Source organism: Leuresthes tenuis, unplaced genomic scaffold (assembly GCF_036924035.1).
Source record: "Leuresthes tenuis unplaced genomic scaffold, fLeuTen1.0.hap1 SCAF_7, whole genome shotgun sequence".
Classification (NCBI taxonomy): domain Eukaryota; kingdom Metazoa; phylum Chordata; class Actinopteri; order Atheriniformes; family Atherinopsidae; genus Leuresthes; species Leuresthes tenuis.
The window spans coordinates 3,301,865-3,321,614 of NW_027325361.1; the positions used below are offsets into that span (position 1 = coordinate 3,301,865).

The window sequence follows — 19,750 nt, forward strand, 5'->3', positions numbered from 1 at the left end:
TTTAAAACAACAGCAGAGTAGTTTTTGAACCCTGAAACTATTCCGGGGGCCTGAAACATGTCTCTGTGGCCTTTTAAACTACTTTATAGTGTTTGAAATCTTGAAAAAGTGAACTGTTACTCATTTGTGTCGTATAGAAAATATATTTTATGGGTAAAATTGAGTATCAGCCCCTCCGAAACCCGGACAAATGCCACACTTTAGTATGAAAACTCCCAACACGTGTTGCCACGTGTCCAGCACTGACCCGGGATCCTCTCTCACACTCACCTCGGTTGGTAAATAACACACGAGGCATCCAAGTGTCGACCATGACAGCTGATGAGCTGTCTGTACCGGGAACAGTGCGAGGGACAGTGTATAGGTCAGGTTTTTCCGCTGCTGACAGATCGGTGCCAGTGTTCTGTCAGGCTGCCTACTCCAGATATACGGAGACGTGGAAAAGTTTGAGGTCAGCCTGCAGATTCAGGCATGTCTTAATTCCTGCGTATGAAATTTGGTGTCGGGATCAATGTGGCTGTCACTCTTTGCAGCAGCACATGTGCAGCTTGTTTCCTTTCCCACGTTGTCTGTCTCCTCTGTGTAAACAGTCCTCAGGTGTCAGCGGCGTCACCTGTTTCCTGTTTTCTTTCAGTGTTTTCTCATCCCTCACGTTGCCTCAGAAGAGATCTTTCCGAATGATGGACTTTAACCCCGTTTAAACCCCCGTCAGCACCAGGACCTTAATTCAACTTTGCCTCTTTGTTAATATTCTTCAGTGTCAGATTAATTCGGTCTTCTTTCACACTTAAATAAACTGAAGATTAATCATGTAAGGAAAGAACAAAAAAAAGAAGGAATTTCTTGGTGCTTAACTCAGGAGATAATTACAGTTAAAATGAACAAATGTACCTTTGAATGATGCTGATTGCAGTTCCAGTTCAGTTCAGAGTGTGTGGAATGTGCAGTTTGGTAAAATCATGACTGTAATTCACACTGAAGCCTTATTTCAGGAAGCGTTGCGGGTCTCAAGTTGAAAATATGTGCCACCAGAACATTGCTGATGCATCGGCTGAGTGAAAACATCGCTATCGCTAACAGAGGCAACGTTTTTCCTCTTATTTGTTCCTGTTCTGACACGTCTTTATGCTTCCGACTCACTGCCATGATCATGATCAGGTTGTAATACACCTGCTGAATGGCAGCTTGAGTGATGTATGATCCCACTCTGACATCTCCCGTTGTTGAACGCTTTTATTTGTTTGCTTTACTTTTTATGGCGTCATATTCAGCCCCAGATTCTTGGGATTCTGACACCAGTCTGAAGGGCTTTTTAAGTGTCTCCAGTGTCACATAGCAACCCTCCCCAGCATCCCTCCTCTAAACCCCATCAATCCCCAACTGCACACTCGAGCCCTCGGCTCTTATCACTGGCCACTCAGCCCCTGACGTCCGCAGGGGGCTGAACTTTAACTGGAGAAGAGCCATTTGCTATTCATATAACTCATCTCTGTCGTGCAGCATTTGGGGAGAGATTTGTGTTCTCACTCCACCTCTTTTCTTCCTGTGGCTTGGTCTGGTGATATGATTCATCTTCTGGCATCAGTCAGTACTTTATGCAACTGAACAGGCCCATAAAAGTAGTTTCTGCTGTTTGTGAGCTTTTAAACTGTGAAGTCAGTCATGAACCTCAGCCTCGTCAACTCTTTAGCCAAAGTCTACGATCCAAATCCTCTTCATGGTCAGAAGATGGCCGGAAGGAAGTTCTCTCTTAATGGATTAGACAGGTCTCAAGCGTCTTTATCAGCTTCTTCCTCTTACAACGACGTTTCCCTGCGCTGTGTGGAGGGCAGAATGGACTCCCTAAGCTCTCAGATGGAACTCCTACTCAAGATGCAGCAGACCGTCCTGACCCGGCTGGATAGCCTTTCCCTAGATGTGAGGGGTATGGGTCGGGATCTGTCATCTATGCGTGAGGAAGGCCACGGGGCGAGATGTGGGTCGGCGATAGAGGTGGTTTGCAGGGAGCTGCGTGGCACCCTGGAGAAGTCCAGCGAGCGTATAGACTGTCAGGGACGCAGGCTGGATGGGGTGGAGAAGCTGGTGGAGGGCACCCAGCAGGTGATCGGCTTCATTGTGGAGGTGGTGAAGAACTCCAGGCTGGTGGAGCTTTTATTCAAACAGCCTGGAAACAAGGCCAACAGGAAGGTGAGATGTTTGAACAGCATTGCAATGTTTTCCTGGCCAAAAATGAGTTCCCTGTTAATGGTGACTTAGCAAGAGATCAGCTGGCAAACCCATAAACAGCCGCTGAACCGTTGCAGATGGCATCTTCTTGGCTGAATGTGTTCATTTGATCTTGGGTTATTGTTGTGACATTTTAAGCAGCTTGCTCACAAAGTAATGAGATACAGTTGGAATTCTTCCCTTGTGTTTCTGCTGCTTTTCCTCCCTCTCGGTTCTTATCTGTCCTGGGTTCTGCTGTACCTGCACAAGTAGTCGACAGCAATGTTAAGTGGTTTTCCTTTGAGCAGAGATTATTTTCAGCGGAGGTGTAAATGACTGGAGTCAGACTTGTTATCTCACCCAGGCACTTGTCTTTATCGGCGGGGAGCTGGACTGCAGCTGGAAAGAGTCAGTGCAGCACTCGTCTGGCCTGTTTTGAGTAGGTGGCATTAATGCCGTGATGGATTAGCTGATGGTCTTCTGTCAGAGCCATACTTAGTCCATCTGCCTCTGAGTGCTTGTTATTCATTTAAAAAACGTACAGAAGACTGCTTCGTGGTTTTTATTGCCCTGTCGCTGCAGAATATACTCAATGTTTATGCTTACAGCTGTACAATAAACAGATTTATTACACTCTCTGGCCTTTGTTCGGCTTGTTATACGACTCAGGGATCATCTGAACCTCTCTGTCATTGCATTGCATTGAGTTACAGATGATATGTGACCTTTCCTCTTCAAGAGGGGGCATCTGCTAAGTAGAACATGGCGCTTGGGTTACGGGAACAACCGCAGCAACGGAAACAAAACACTGTCTATTCCACAAATATCTATTTATACTACTGTTTTGTTGACATTACAGTCCAATCTACACAGTCACTGAGGTCTCTTTCTTCTTGGCTAATATGGATTGGTTTGTATCTGATTCATGATTTCATCGCGCAGTGCTGTTGAACGGAGCATCTATCTGACGCTGGATCGTTTTGCTCTTCTTTCCGCATCCAGACAAAGGATGACAACGATAAAGCCAAACAGAGCCTGAAGGGTGGGAAGGCCCAGAAGAAAAGGAAACCTTTGGACTCTGCAGGTAAAGTAAAACAGGATATGACACATTAGCCCAAATCCCCTGAGGTCACGCAGACGTTGGCACAAAATTATTCCTGCAAAATAATCAAATGTATATAAATCTGGCTGTAAGAGGGTCAGAAGAGGGTCTTCTAGTTAACTACTAAGCAAGTCTGATGCTTCCAGGTCTGTTTGGAGAAAAAGTGGCTCCTCTGGGAGGTGGATCAGTCGTGCTTTAGATCAGGGATGTCAAACTCCGGTCCCCGAGGGCTGCTGTCCTGCAGGTTTTAGATGTTTCCCTGCTCCGACACACCTGATTCAGATTGATGCCTCATTAGCTGGTTTGTGCAGAATGTAACAATCTTTTGAAGAGATTAATTTAATCTGAATCAGGTGTGTTGAAGCAGGGAAACATCTGAAACTAAAGCATTGTTAAAAAAAAGCTGAGGATGGAAAGAAGATGGTTTTTACAACAAGATTTAAATAATAAGCTGACGTTTTGCCATTTTATTCTCAACACTTTGGCCTGAATTCACTAAAAAACCTGTGGCTGGACTGCATCAGTACAGCCCGGGAACTAAATTTTCGAAAAACCTTTCCTTCCTTTTGTCATTTCAAAAGTGGAAACATGTAAATTATTTGATTTTGCTTGAATTAACTTTATACTGAGTGACAAAATTCTTTTTTTCTATGTGAAAAACCCATATTGAGTTGGACATTTGACAGCTAAAACATGGACATGCCTGTACTGTCATTTCTTTGTACCACTTGGATGACACTATATGCTGATACTCTGAGGGATTTCAAATGAAGGCCTTGACTGAGCAACACAGAAAAAGCACATATTTAATCTTATCTGGACCAAAGTTATCGACTAACCCTTACTTTTTTGTTATTTTCACCTTAGACAATTCCTCTCTGAATGAGCCGGAGCTGCAGGAACAGGTGGAAAAGCTCAACAGGCAGAACGCTGAGCATTCCCATTTAAACACAGAGGCCGATGGTCAGAACGGGGAGGATGCAGGAAGTGGAGAAAGACGACAGGAGCTGGCAGAGTTGATCCTGGCTGAAGCACACGCTGCTGCTGCCCAGTCAGAGGAGAGACAGAAAGAAGCTACGAAAAGTGAAGATGGGGAAGACGAGGGGGATATCTTTGATGACACAGAGCCAGAGGAAGATGAGCAACAGGCGGACGATGTCGGTACCGAACAGAGTGGAAAATTAGAGGATGGCATAAATGAAAGGCATAAAGAGGAGACGGGAGAGTCATCAGAAACAGAAAAGGCCAAAGATGCCACTTCGGAGATATCTCTTCTTCCACAAGAAAGGTATTTCTAAGCACTCACAGTACAACTGTTACCAAGCATCGTGTGTTGGTCTAGAATCAGCTTAGACTTCTCTATGCAATACAAGAAAGTTAGCGAAGAAGAAGAAGAAGAATGGCACAAATCGGGATGAAATGCTGAGTATTCTGTGTTTTCCTTCCAAAACATGCAAAGCTCTGAGGAGGCCGGCGACGTGGCCACTTGTAGCAAGCGCCGGGTCACAGAAGAAGACCCGGTGAAGGATGACCTGAAGAAAAGCAGAGTGGAAGAAAGTAAAGGGGATAATGCTGATGGACAGGTGATGGAGGCCTCAAAATCAGACGAAGCAAAGGCTGAAAGTGAAGAGAACGGAGAGTCGGCCGTGAAGGAGTTCTGTATTGGTGAGATATGAACATTTTACAGATGAAACTTTGTTATGTCTAAGATTTTAGTGGCTGACATTAAGAACGGTTGCTTATATGGCCAATATCTCGCTGTTTTTTGTTTATGTTACTGATGGTGCATTCAAAGACAAGTGGAAAATCTGAATTTCTAACTTTCAGCAGAATGCAGCAACATCTGAAGTTAAAATTAGACAGAGTTGACATGAAAATGAGCTGGACATTGACAGAAAAAAGTGATTTTTCAATAATATATCTCCTTTGAAGAACAAAGCGCGTGTGGTTAATGACTTCTTGGTCTTTCACTCTTCTGACAGATCTATGTGGGGTCACGCAGACCCCACTTGTGCTTTTAGTTTATGACATTTGACTTTGCATTCCTCAGGTTTTAAAGCGGATTCAGTGTCATAACACGGAGCAAGTTAAAGCGTCACTAACATGTCAGTCAGCACAGCCGGTAGAGCAGATAATGAGACACTGGCACGCTGCTATTTCCATCCACTTTGTTTCTAGGCACAGAGACCTCTCCCCCAGTCTCTGTTTCATGCTCTTCAGAAGCGGTACTTTCCATCTCATTTTCTCATTCCTGCTTCTCCGTTGCCTGTCGTGTGTTTCAGAGTCAAGTCCCCCGCCGTTGGCACCTTTTGATCACCGCATTGTGACTCCCAAACCCCATCAAATAGTCAACTATTACACGATCAACAAAGACGAGGTCCTGGGCGGGTGAGCGACAACCACCAAACAGCCGCCTCTCATTAGTGAACAGTTTATTTTAGTTATCACTGGTGATATCACAGGAGATCTCACACTCTGTGAAGGATCAGCTAATAGATTTTTCCAAGACATTTGTATTGCCTCTTAAAGGGCAAATGACTGATATACTTGCACTTGCAACATAGCGTGCCACTCTTACCTTTTGGACCAGTGCTAAATCCTGCTTCTCAAAGGGAAGATTACTCCTCTGCGTGCCAGCATATTCCTCAAATTACAGACCTAATGACACACAACCCAGCTCTGATATCTAAATGACTGATAGACTTTATCACGATGCGTTTGACTCATCATTGTGTGTGCTTTTATTTCATCAGTGGGCGTTTTGGACAAGTCCACAAGTGCATAGAGAACTCATCTGGTCTGACTCTCGCTGCCAAGATCATCAAAGCCAAGAGCCAGAAAGAGAAGGTGCGGTAATGATCTGCTTAAATATGAAACAGAGTACATGTTAGGCAATGTCTGAGATGTCATTTTCCCCAAACTGTCCAATGGATTGTTACTATTGTAACTGCTAAGAGCCAGAAATAATTACAAGTTAAAATAGACATGGTTCAATGAGCCAGAGAGCTTAGAGGGATTTATCATCAGTTTTTATTTCATTTGTTCATCCAAAAGAGAGAAAATTGAGGTCAAATATCTGTGCAAAGCTGTGTGGTCACATAAAAAAGCTCAGAAAAATCAAAAGCCAAATCTTTAGATGATCATTATCATGGCAGCTTGTTACGTCTGATATGCAAAAGCATCAAGACTGAACAAATATCCACAGAAAACGTGTTTTTCCACCCCATGTTGGGAATTTACCTCAACATCCCAAAGTATCTGGCACCAAACTGTCTAACCTGTTCCCGAGTTGATGCGGCCATTTATCCTTTCTTGTTTTGCAACACTGATAAACTGGGACACTCACAAAAAAGCTGAAGCGATTCAGTCTAATGAGACCTTCAGGATACTTTGATGACCCCACCGAACTCTGGGTAGCTGCTTAAAGCCCATCAGTGACAGGAAAGAAGCCGGTCAGAAAATGGCTTTTGCTGCACGAGGAGCTGATTTTTCACACTCTGAAGGCTCCCACTTGTTGGGTTTTCATGAAATTATTTTGGACTTTTACGCGTTAATTAAGATTAGTTAATTATGCAAAAATTAACGCATTTTTATTTTTGGATGGATGGATGGAAGCGTCAATAAGAGCACAGTTGGTTAAGTACCACCTTGAAAAAAAAAAATGTTTTGTTGCTTAACCTTATGTATTCAGTCATTATTCGATGGTATAAACTAAAATCCATGAAAAAAATGGAAAAAAATATTTATATGCGATTAAAATTGCGATTAAAATTGCGATTAAAATTGCGATTAAAATTGCGATTAAAATTGCGATTAAAATTGCGATTAAAATTGCGATTAAAATTGCGATTAATTTAGATGAATTAAGATTAATTAATTACAAAGCCTCTAATTAACTAGATTAATTTTTTTAATCGAGTCCCAGCCCTAGAAATGATCAAACCAATTTTAAGCCCCTTTTGAAACAAAGCAGCCGGCTGTATTGGGTTAGAATTACGAACTTGGCCAATCTGAGTTTTTGGTAGTTTGTCACCTTTCATCGGTCGATTCAGCTATTATTTGACTTCTACATCAGATTCCCGGGTTGATGTGAACTGTTAAATCTTTCTCAGGATGTTGTGAGGAATGAGATCCAGGTGATGAACCAGCTGAGCCACGCCAACCTCATCCAGCTCTATGCTGCTTTTGAGTCCCGCCACGACATCATTCTGGTCATGGAATAGTAAGTCTATCAAAGGGCAAAAGAATGTGTGTCTGGATGCAACAGCTGGGCTGTAACTGTGTGCATCTCTGTGCTTTAGTGTGGAGGGAGGCGAGCTGTTTGACCGCATCATCGATGAGAACTACAACCTGACCGAGCTGGACACGGTGCTGTTCATACGGCAGATCTGTGAAGGCCTGCAGTACATGCATAAAATGTACATCCTGCACCTTGACCTGAAGGTAAACCTGACTGCTTGAAGGCTCTTTGAATATTCTGATAAGCTCTATCTGCCCCAGAAGCAAAGATTTGTCTGAAAACCAGAATTTCTGTTCTTTTTCAGCCAGAGAACATTCTTTGTGTCAACAGAGCGACGAACAAAATCAAAATAATTGACTTTGGGTTGGCAAGGAGGTAAAATGAGCGTTCACATCGTCTTTTGTCACATTTCTGAGCCCTGCTTGTGTCTCTTATGGCTCAAGTGCTGTGTCTCCAACAGGTACAAACCCAGAGAGAAGCTGAGGGTCAACTTTGGAACGCCTGAGTTTTTGGCCCCTGAAGTAATCAATTACGAGTTTGTTTCATTCCCCACGGACATGTGGAGTCTTGGCGTCATCACATACATGCTGTGAGTCGATGGGGGGTTAATTGAACACAAAAGAAGATGGATGACACCACCTGTCCTGACCCTCATGTCTGTTGCTTCTCTGTCCAGACTCAGTGGCCTGTCTCCGTTTCTGGGGGACGACGACAACGAGACTCTGAACAACATCCTGGCCTGTCAGTGGAACTTTGAGGAGGAGGAGTTCACCGACATCTCCGATGAGGCCAAAGACTTTATCACACGTCTGCTCGTGAAGAGCAAGAGCTGGAGGATGAGCGCCACAGAGTCCCTCAAACACCCCTGGCTGTCAGACCGGAGTTTGCACTATCGACTAAATCAGAAGGTAGAAAATGGCTTCCAGTTCTTTTTTAAGTATTTTTTGGGGCTTTTCAATGCCTTTATTGAAAGGACAGTGGAGAGAGACAGGAAACAGGGCAGAGAGAGAATGGGAATGACATGCAGCAAATGGCCATCCAGTTCGGGACTCGGACAGGGGCCAACTGCATCGAGGACTAGCCTCTGTATATGGGACATCTGCTTAACCCACTAAGCCACCGACCACCCCTTCCAGTTCTTCTTATGCATTACAACATCCGTGTTTATGTGCAGAAAGCAACAGCTCCTCGGTCCTCTAAAGGCTCTATGAATTTAAGAAGCATTCTGCTTGCACGTCTTTGCAGAGAACAGAACTAAAGAGTCAATTTATTGCTTATTTTCAAATTCATAGCTTAACTTTAGGCGTTACTGTGGGATTTTAGCTATAGCGCTTCTGACTCCTTCTGCTTGAAGGGTTTTGATTTAGCTCCTGTCTCATTGAGGCACAGTCTGCTGTGCTTTATAAGATCATTTATAAATCATTTATAAGCGCAGAAAGTCCCACTTTAAGGCATGTGAAACTGGCCAAAAACCAGCAAGGATATAAATGTATGTTGTGGTGGTAAAGTACAGGGAGGGAAGACAAAGCTGGATTGAAAATTAGCTGTTTCAGGCATCTCACTCCAAACTTTGCACTTACTGTTTGCTCTAAAGTCCCAGTTCTGGTTCTGCTGCTGTCGATAAGCAGCTGAGCCAAAAGCAAACAGCGACAGGAAGGCTTTTATTCTATAGTGTCAGTACTGTGGGCTCCATAGAAAGGTCAAAGGGGAAAGAGGGTGATGGCTACCAAAACAAGTCAAAACTCGAGTCCAAAGTCGTTATTTATGCTTCATCCAATCTAAAACTGTTAAACGTTGTCACTCATTGAAAAAACTTGGTATGTTTTTGGGAATGGTTCGGTGCACAATAAGATAATCTTACTCTGGAAGATTTTGCCGACATTTTCCGTGTTGCCGTGGTAACACGTCTCACAGGTGTCATGTTACAAGCCTGGAAAATCAATGCTTTGGGTGTACCTTCTGTGTTTTAAAACGTGCAAAACCTCAGGATGTGCTGAGTTTGGAGTGAAAACAGGTCATCGGCCGGCTGCGACCTGCAGCTTCAGTGTTAAATTCAACAGATTTTCGGTTTTATTACTTCACTTACTTCACTTACAGTGTTTTTTTGTGAATTGCAGAAAAACAAGTGCCACTCCACTCACGCTCCGCCCCCAGAGAGCTAATCAGGTGAGATCATTTTCTCTGTCGGCGTGCATATCTGCTTTAACCTCAAAGTATGAATTCTAAGGCATATTTTCACCTCCTGAGCCGCATATTTTCACCTTCTGAGCCGCATATTTTCACCTTCTGAGCTACATATTTTTTGTTTCCCTCTTAGAAACGCTGCGAGGCCCCCGGCGAACCTTGTGATAAAGTCGGGCCCTGAGGCCCAACACTGGACCAATACTGCTGTGTTTGTACAGCCACTGGATTGCTACTCTCTGCCTTGCATCCTCACCTTCGTATAGTTTCACATCATGTAGGTCTGAAATGAAAAAACCCATCTACAATACTTTTATCGTCACTTTTACCACTCCAGAAACTGAAAATCAATGATTTGGCGTCTTTTTGTCCTGTCATTTGCATGCTTTTGCACTCCGAGATTCAGCTTTGAAACATACATCGATGACACTAATACTGAAATAATATATTTTTGTGAAGCAGTTACAAGTCTTATGAAAATGCTATTTTATTTATAAGTTTGTTGAGTTTGAAGTCACACCCCGTTAATTTATTTTGTAAATAACACAACGCTTCTCTAATTCCCCCTGAAACGTGGGGGTGAACACGTCCCATTAATTTTTAGCCATTTTTCACTGTTCGCAGCAGTGGCTTCGGATGCATTCACGCCGCCTGCTTGTCTTGCTTCGGCAGTTTGGAGTAGCCCTCTCACCTTCCATGAAGGCATAATGAACAACACACACTACCTATGAATGATTTGTGTCTGAAGTGCATTCTTATGTTCATTAATTTGCTGGTTCAACACCAGACTGTACTTGAAGTACAAAGCTTTTAATCGAGATGTGATTTTTTTGTTCAGGGGAGATTAACAGGATTTCACATGCTGTAGTTAGGCACATTCATATGAAGTGTAAATGCACGGTTCAGCTCGATGGAGAGGCCAACAGCAGAGTGGGGAACACACCAGTCATTGCTTGACTGTCCCTTTTTCGTGATGGGAAGTTGGGTGAATATTCGGCACCAGTTTGTTGGCTTTTCCAATTTGAAATAAAAAGCTTTGTGATTTGACTACTTGTTTATTGAATTTATGATACTTTTTTTTTCTTGGAAAGTGATGAGAATAAATGTAGAATATGATTAAGTTGCTAAATATTGCAGTTTTTTCTTTTTGATTAAAAAAAACAATACATCAGTGTTACTCTGTGACTATTTACTTTGAATTACACTGAATTTTGTGGGTCTATAAGTCTGAGGTCTTGTGTTTGAAATGCATCTCGTGTAAATGTAAATCTTCCAAACCTGGCAACCATCTTGTTCTGGTAATCCATGGAAATTTCACTGTGAACGGTTTCAATCTAAGCCGTGTTTTATTTGATCACGACTGGTTGTTTGTCAGTTGAATAATACAGTATTCGAAGCTCAGCAGCTTCATCAATGCTGCACTTGATCTGGTGAGAATCCACACCTCTTGAACAACTGATCTCCAATAAAAATAAAACAAACAACTGACATTGTGAGCATAAAGGATCAATCTTGTAGTTTAAACCAAACGATTCAGGAAAGACAGCAATGCTTGAGCATTTTTTTAAAAGCAAATATCAGGCATAAACACACAAGACCTGCAATAGAAGTCTACTGGTGGAACTTTTCACATCCCTCAAAATATACATCAGAGAATGAACTTTCCTCATTAGTGTAAATTAAGTCTTCCAGCTGAGTTGGGATCTCAGGGAACATGAAGAAAAGATTCTATTCAACACGTTCAGGAGAAAACACGGAGCTGTGACGCGACAAGAAGTGCGGATGATGTCACACGAGGATATTAAGCACTTAAGCTCAGGCTGAAACTTCAAGATGACAGAAAAACATTTCATGCAAATGCTTCTTCTGTCTCCCCCTGCAGGTCAGCATACAGAATGCAGCGAATTTGATGTTCGTTTAGCAGCGAAATACAGATATTATAGCTCTTTTAGAGATCAATGGCAGCTGCGTAAGTAATTTTTGAGTTTGTCCGGCATTTTGTTTCTGCTCTCTGACTCTAAGTTGAACCGAGGTGTGGGTGTTCCTCTCTGTGTGGCCCTGTGATAGACTGGGGACCCATTCTGCCTCTGTGGCAGCTGGCATAGGCTCCATCCATCCGAGTTATTCATGGATGGATGGACGGATGGATGAATGGATGGATGAATGGACAGATGGATGAATGGATGAATGGACGGGTGGATGGACAGATGGACGGATGGATGAATGGATGGATGAATGGACAGATGGATGAATGGACGGATGGATGAATGGATGAATGGACAGGTGGATGGATGGATGAATGGACAGATGGATGGATGGATGGACAGATGGATGAATGGATGAATGGATGAATGGACAGGTGGATGGATGGATGGACGGATGGATGAATGGATGGATGAATGGACAGATGGATGAATGGACGGATGGATGAATGGATGAATGGACAGGTGGATGGATGGATGGACAGATGGATGAATGGATGAATGGATGAATGGACAGGTGGATGGATGGATGAATGGACAGATGGATGGATGAATGGACAGATGGATGAATGGATGGATGGATGGACAGATGGACGAATGGCTGAATGGACGGATGGGTGAATGGACAGATGAATGGATGAATGGACAGATGGATGAATGGATGAATGGACAGATGGATGGATGAATGGACAGATGAATGGATGAATGGACAGATGGATGGATGAATGGATGGATGAATGGATGAATGGACAGATGGATGAATGGATGAATGGACGGATGGATGGATGGATGGATGGACAGATGGATGAATGGATGAATGGACAGATGGAGGGATGGATGGACGGATGGACAGATGAATGGATGAATGGACGGATGAATGGATGGATGAATGGATGAATGGACAGATGGATGGATGAATGGATGGATTTATGAATGGATGGATGGATGGATGGATGGATGGATGAATGGACAGATGGATGGATGAATGGATGGATTTATGAATGGATGGATGGATGGATGGATGGATGGACAGATGGATGAATGGACAGATGGATGTATGGACGGATGGATGGACGGGTTGTTCCAGCATTTAGCTGCACTCTGCAATCTGTTCTGATTTGTTTGAAGGATAGATGTAAAATATCAGCTGACAAAAGACCATTTAAAAGTATATTCAAATAGAACATTTTGATAAAAGTTTTATCAGCTCTTTGGTTTTAGATCCATGATTGTTCAGCAAGGATGAATAAAACGAGTCATTAGCACACCTCAAACCTCAAGGCACCAGGTGGTATGTTGAAGAAATGAAGAAATGCTACGTTTATCTCTACATATACAGTTAATGGAGTGACCTGAACTGAGATGAAGAAGAAAATATAAGAATCTCAGAAAATAAAATCATAGAATGCTGCAGGAAAATCAGCGGGGTTGTATTAAAGAGTTTTCCACTGTTTTACAGCTGACCGCTCACTCTTCCACAGCTTGTTTGTGTATTCAGTCTAACTTATGAACCCTCTGAAGGGGTGGGTGGATATCCCTCTGCCTCCCGAACAGCTGGGTGCTCTGTGAAAGTGACCATCTCCTCTGGTTTCCTCTCTGTTGACCTGAACTTCTTTAGTGTTTCCAACACACACACAACATGTGTGTGAAAGATGAAGCTTTCTGCACAGCAGCAGACATGCACTTGGACTCGAATATCTTGCAACTCACAATGAGACACCTGCTTCCCGAAGTGAAGAAGAGCAGCCTGGAGCTGTAACAGAGCTGTGTGTTGTTCCCTCTGATGAGGCCGGATGGATCAAAACACTGCTGTGCTTCTCAGGGCCCCAGGCACAGATATTTCCCCTTTAACATGATGATGTTTACCTAAGATTGGAGTTAAATCACCCCCTCCCCATCATGTTGTGCTCTCTGTGAACAGTTAAAGATATCACATGGCTACTGACACTCTCAGCTGGAGCACATGCTGTTATATGGGGTCAGATGTACAAGAACAATAAGAGAGCTGCTCAGATTCCCTGAGCACCTCTGTTAAGATAGTGTCTCAATTGATTTGGATCCTCCTCTGAAATTAATCCTCTCTTAGGGTGAGGGTATCAAGTCCTGCTCCTGAATTGTGTTTATTCTGGCTCACATACAGACCTGAACTGGAATAAATGTTAGCCCTCAAACCCAAATTCCTTCCTCCCTTAGGACACGTACACCTAAATGAAGCCAAAGCTAAGAGGTTAGATTTTCACTAATATATCAGAATACACCATATATACATACAATTTAAGCTAAAATGTTTGATATCCTTTAATCAAAATACAAGATACTTTACATGTCAACAGAGCTTTTCTCTTGTTGATAAAGCAGCGCTTTATCTCCTATAGCATTACCCTTATGTGCTTATTCATTTACTTTTACGCTAATGTGAGTCACTGACATTCCCACACAGCTGCAGGGTGTTTGCTGCACCATTTTTACACAAGAACCTGTGTGGGAACCTGTTTGGGGGGTTTATTAATGTATATCTGATAACACTACTAAGCGCTTCATGGTATGCAAACTGTGGGAAAAGCATCAGCAAGCATCAACAAGACAAAATTTTATAGAATTTAATTATATGAAGTGCCACCAATAGGTTTTTTTGGCTTCATGTAGAGCCAAGAGAAGTGTCAGATCATGTTGTTGCTGCGTTTCTGAAAATATGTTGTATTTATCCCTAAAAAGCTCATCTGTGTCTCAGCACTGTTGCCTCACAGCAAAAGGGTTCCTGGTTCAAGTCTGGCTGTGGCCTTACTGTGTGGAGGTTCATGTTTTCCTTGTGCAGGTACTCTGGCTTCCTCCCACCATCCAAAACTATTCATGTTAGCTTAAGTGGTGAAGTTTGTCTCTGTGTGACTGGCAACCCATCCACGATGTGCTTTTCCTGGAAAATGAATGGCTGGATAAATAAATACAAGTAAATTGAATAAAATATGTGTAAATATTTAAAGTAATATCAATAAAACCAGTTAAAGAACCAGTTGAGATGTGCGGTTCATAAATTTAAATGTCTATTCCTTCCTCCGACCGTGAGGGGGCGCTCTGTCAAACAGCTCCATCACCTCACGGAGTTCCTGTCCTCTTTAAAAAACCGGTTTCTTCCGCCAACAGTCGCTCTCTTTCCATTGGTCAGTCTCACTACCGCTTCCGTGCACGTCACACAGATTGCGGTTTGGTTTACAGATGCTGAGGAAAGTCGTTGGTTTTCAGGCTGTAAACTCGTGGACGTTTTTGGTCGATGCTTTAAGTGTTTTTCGCGGCAGACTGTAAACATTTAGCCGGACAAAGATGGCCCAGTGCTCCGACCCTGCTAACGCCAGCTCGGCGCTGAACGGAGCACAGATGAACAGGAGGAAAGTGGCTGTCATCACCGGCATCACTGGTCAGGTAACATTACCGAAGCGCCCCCAGTCACTTATCTTAAAGCAAAACTTTGTTTTCTTTTGTTTAAAATGTGTGCCTGTGGTGATAATCAGCTGCTGCTTCCGACCACACATGAACGTCTTCGGGTTAGTCTGTCAATAATTTACACCTGCTTCTCAGGCAAAGTTTACCCGGACTTTTCTATCAGCTGGTTCCAGAGGATGTGTGTTTAGGGGAGGTTGCCAACCAGGAAATGTCAGTCACTGATACTTCTATTTCTCTCTTTGGGGCCTTGTTTGAGTGGGATTGCCATGCAAAACTTTAAAAAAAAAAAAAGAAGAAAAAAAGCCTACTTAACAGTTTAAGGGATGTGAGAAAGATGGAGTCTAAGATGCGTTCACACTGCTGCTTCTTCCAAGGCTGAAAAGTGCAGGCCACGTGTTTGTGACACGTATTTGTTCCCATGTTGGTGCCCCATTGAGTAATTGAACTACAAAAGCATTGAAATGACCTTGTGGCGCAACATGTTCAGCAAGCTTTGGAAGCTCAATTTAATGTACAAAGTCATTGTCAGACAAAGGGATTTGATTTCACTTTCAACTGTAATATGTTGGTTTAGATTTAGATTGAGATCAGGATAAGATGGTCCAAAAGGCTTTAAAACTGACCCACAGACTGGGTGGGTGGGTTATCGACTCGTGTGATCTAAACGACTGTTGCATGACATTAATGAAGCTCATAAAGTCCCGGCAACAGCTTATGAATCATGAAACTCCCCACCAGCCGCTTAAATATGTAAAGTTCTTTTGGATTAGAGACTAAACATTTTCCAGAGCCAAGAAAAGAAGTTCAGTTGCCTTTATTCAAGCTCTCAGGGTGGCGTGCTTTGGTTTGTTAACTGACACGCTTTGAAGCTGCAGTTGGGCCAAACGTGCAGGTGAAGAGTGACACCTTAACCTGATTGGACAAAAAATACTCTGCTCCAGTTGATGTCCTGATAGCAGAAATTCACGAGCTGAACTGGGTCGTGCTTCGGATGATTTTCTATTGTTCTAAACAGGAAACCGCTCGGTTGCTCAGATCTGGCCTTACTCACAGCAGTCATACCAGTTAAGCTTGGACACGGCGTTATCAGCATGACAAACCCTCATAAACTGCACTAAATTATAGGCCCGTGTTTCCTCACGTCGTGTCCGGGAACAAGGAGCGATTTCCAAGAACACGCCTCCACTGAGACCTTCAGGTTATACATTAGCCACGTTTGCATTTTTCCAACGACGCCAAGCAGGCTGACAGACCCAGGCTTCTTCTTCTTCTTCTTCTTCTTCTTCTTCTTTGATCTTACACCCGCTGCACAGAGCGAGCGCTCTGCTGTGACACTTTCATAGTACTTTCCAAACTAAGGTCTAACTAAGAAAAAAAAAGTAGAGATATTTATTAGAAAATAAAAGTATAATCATGTTTTATTTATTTGTCTTTATATTGATCTTTTTCTGCATTTAGTCATTCATTTCTCATGGATTCATTAAAGAATAACAGCTATTTATTGGAAATGAATACAGGAAACTAAATGAAAAAAAAGATGTCAGTGTACCTTTTTATACATTTAAAACTAAAAACCACGCACGACACACGCACAGTCATTAGAAGTGCCTGCAATCTTCTCAGGGTGTCAACAACGATCCATCAGGTGCAAAACAAGCACTGCTGGTGGCAAGTGGAGTTTAATTGTTGTTTCCTTTGATGGCCACGTGGGGGCAGCAGAAACAACATTTGTCCAAAACGTCAATTTATCGTCATCCTTCAGCTGCTGGAGCAGTTTTATTGGCACGTAACTGCCTAATTGCACAGGGTATAAATAGTTTTCATGGTATTATTCATCATTAGTACACACTGTGTGTTGTGGTGAATGCAGGTAGAGTTTTTTGCCAACTCTTGAGATAAATACCTGTCTGCAGAATCTGCTTTATCTTCTTCTTTTGAACTATAATTTGCCAGTTGGGACAGAGTTTGATTGGTCTCGTCACAGGAAAGTCCACGTTCTGCTGCATGCCTGGGTTTATATGAGTATGAGAGTTTTAACTTGTATTACCGTGCTAACACAGCACTGCTTTTCAGAGGTGCAGCTGAGCTAATGCAGTGATTTTGTGTTTAAGTCGGAGCTATTTTTGGTTTTCATCCTTGTTCCACAGGTACAGAAACCTCTTTTAAATTTCTTCTAATATTATGATAATACCTTAAATGTTGATTTACCCAAATAGTTGTGCCTTATTCTTAATGCAGAGATAAATCTCCAGTCAGAGTATTCAAGTGCTGAACTGGAGAATGCCGATGCAGGTCTGTTTTAATGAAGAAAATGTACTTTATTGCGATATTAGATCTATTTCTTGTCTGTTTTCCTTTCATGTTTATGCATTTGGACGCTTTTATCCAAAGCTGGAGGTAGCACCTTCTCACGGGGGGATCAAGGTGACATTTGAACCCACATGAAAGGCAGCAATCTTACCACTACTCCAGGGATCTCCAACAGGGCCGCTGTCCTGCAGGTTTCAGATGTTTTCCTGCTCCAACACACCTGATTCAGATCGATGCCTCATTAGCAGGTTTGTGCAGAACTTAACAATCTTTAGAAGGGATCCATTTCATCTGAATCAGGTGCGTTGAAGCAGGGAAACATAAAACCTGCAGGACAGCGGCCCTCGAGCACCGGAGCTGGAGATCCCTGCTCTACACTATCCAACCACTTCTGCGTGGATTAATTTGTCTCGGCAGCGTTCGTTTCAGTCAAATCAAGCCGGTGTTTCAGTGGTGTAGCAGAACAGGTAAACTGGATGTCTGCGGTGTCGCGTCAGGGAGGGACAGGAAGTTAAACGCCATCTGAACGGTTGAAGTTGTAATCAACATGATTTCAATGAGAAAAGCCAAAGCCTGTCACTTCCTGTTTTATTTTAAAGATTAAAGGTTTAACAACACAATCAGCAGATCATTTTCCTGTTTTTAACATGTTATTTTACATTTTTAAAAGTTAAAAACTGGCTTAATAGTGTTTAATACTTAAAGTTCTTTACTTTAATGTCGAGGTGATCTCTTAGCAGAAATGTAATCGATCATAAAATAAATAAACTATTAATTTAAATCGCTTTCCTCGATCCTCTGCTGTGTTGCGTAATGACGGCAGCTCATAAGGGACACACCAAACACCGTCGGCTACCGTTGTTTAGGGTTTGCTCGGGCTACCTTAAATCAAACGAGCTTTACTCATCATTTCTTTATTTAGCATCGTTTAAGCCCTCTGTGTGTTGAGATGTTGATTTAGTTCAGTTTGATGCAGCTGATCTCATCCTTTAGAATCAGAGAATCCTAAATGAATCCGTTTAGTATCAGCTGATGACTTTAAGGGACTCTCTTACCGTCATTCTTCAAGGATTTTGTTCAACTGATTATTTGGATTAAAATGCAAATTCATAGCAATGAAATGTTCTATTAGTTTAACTTGAATAATTGGGACTGGGGAACATCTCGTCCACGAAGTACAGTATGAATGATGAGAACTTCCCACATGGCTCTGCTCCTCAGAAGCTTTCATGTTCATAAAGAGTAGATTACACACCGTTTGGTTTTTACAAGATTGCTTGAACAAGTGGCGGCAATAAAAAGCTGCCGTAGAAATCCTCACCAGAGCGTAAATGTGAGCGTGTGCACCTGAACATCTGTCGTCTGCCTCTGGCAGGAACTGTTGTCACGTGACCCTTCCCAGAATGCATCCCTCAGACACCTACCAGAGGTCCTGGAAAGTCATTTTCAGCGTCTCACATTCCTGAGTCAAGCAGCTCTTCCCAAAGCTCCATCTCCCCTCGCCCTCTTCAGCAGACAGAAAGAATAACAGCATTCATTCGGCTTTATTTTGCCGGTCATGGCATGGCTGTGGAACACCGAGAGCTCATGCAGGATGTAGGCAGGCATCTGGATACACCATCTCGGCAGTTCCTCGCTGGACCACACGGGTCACTGGACGCCGTAAATCCCCTCGCTAACTACTGTTCATAAATTTCATGGCAGCATGCTGCTCATTGTGAATATTTCTGCCGGTTGTCTCAGTGTGAAGTACTGGTGAGAGATGGTGAGAGTTACAGAAAAGCACTTGTGTGCCAAGGCAAAGCTGTCCAGGGCCCCGGCTGATGCTTTACAGCCGGGGTTACAAAGAGGACAGGTTCACCCTCTCTGTTCTCCAGTCAAACTTTACTTTGGCTTTGAGGTTCCCTCTTCTTTCTTCACCCTCAGGCTGTGAAAACAGCACCGCGCTGCACTGTCACCCCTCGAGCTGTTCGATGTTCATCGTAATAGCCTCTTTTTTTCGTCCTGTGCCGTTTGATACACTCTCCTTCCCCCCTCGCCCTCCGCCGCTGGCTCTACCGACTCCACAGGATGGAGGCTGAGCGAGGGCCAGCAATAATAATCATAAAGCTAAGAATCCGTGCACACATCTCCTCTGTTGCTCATAATGGTTGCTGATGGCTCCTTAAAGACTGATTCCTCCTCTGACAGAAGTCTGGCAACCTCCAAAAGAGATACAAGTTCATCCACAGTGGTAGAAAGCTGAATTAGCTGCAGACTCTGGATTTTAAGACCATAGCAGTGGAGTCACAG

At 43.0% G+C, this 19,750-nt stretch overlaps 2 protein-coding genes across 2 annotated transcripts in view; both read left to right on the forward strand.

Moving 5' to 3' along the window:
* The first annotated feature begins 1,609 nt into the window (after positions 1–1,609).
* mylk4b (myosin light chain kinase family, member 4b) lies at positions 1,610–10,039 on the forward strand. Its single transcript, XM_072388919.1, has 13 exons — positions 1,610–2,187; positions 3,208–3,289; positions 4,175–4,595; positions 4,767–4,972; positions 5,590–5,695; positions 6,061–6,154; positions 7,420–7,529; positions 7,609–7,750; positions 7,852–7,922; positions 8,008–8,136; positions 8,224–8,455; positions 9,665–9,713; positions 9,865–10,039. The coding sequence occupies exons 1-12, from the start codon at positions 1,663–1,665 to the stop codon at positions 9,707–9,709; spliced, it is 2,163 nt and encodes a 720-aa protein (XP_072245020.1). The 5' UTR covers positions 1,610–1,662; the 3' UTR covers positions 9,710–9,713; positions 9,865–10,039.
* Positions 10,040–14,889: 4,850 nt separating this feature from the next.
* Positions 14,890–19,750, forward strand: part of gmds (GDP-mannose 4,6-dehydratase) — a 186,445-nt gene continuing 181,584 nt past the window's right edge. Inside the window, exon 1 of the mRNA XM_072388921.1 lies at positions 14,890–15,127. Coding sequence (XP_072245022.1) covers positions 15,029–15,127 — 99 coding nt within the window. The 5' untranslated portion in view covers positions 14,890–15,028. The remainder of the gene's footprint in view (positions 15,128–19,750) is intronic.

Bases quoted from the DNA above. Each gene is read 5' to 3' on its own strand.
- mylk4b (XM_072388919.1), top strand. From the start codon at position 1,663: ATGAACCTCAGCCTCGTCAACTCTTTAGCCAAAGTCTACGATCCAAAT. The intron at 7,751-7,851 runs GTAAACCTGACT...GTTCTTTTTCAG, and splicing joins TCCTGCACCTTGACCTGAAG to CCAGAGAACATTCTTTGTGT. The intron at 8,456-9,664 runs GTAGAAAATGGC...TGTGAATTGCAG, and splicing joins ACTATCGACTAAATCAGAAG to AAAAACAAGTGCCACTCCAC.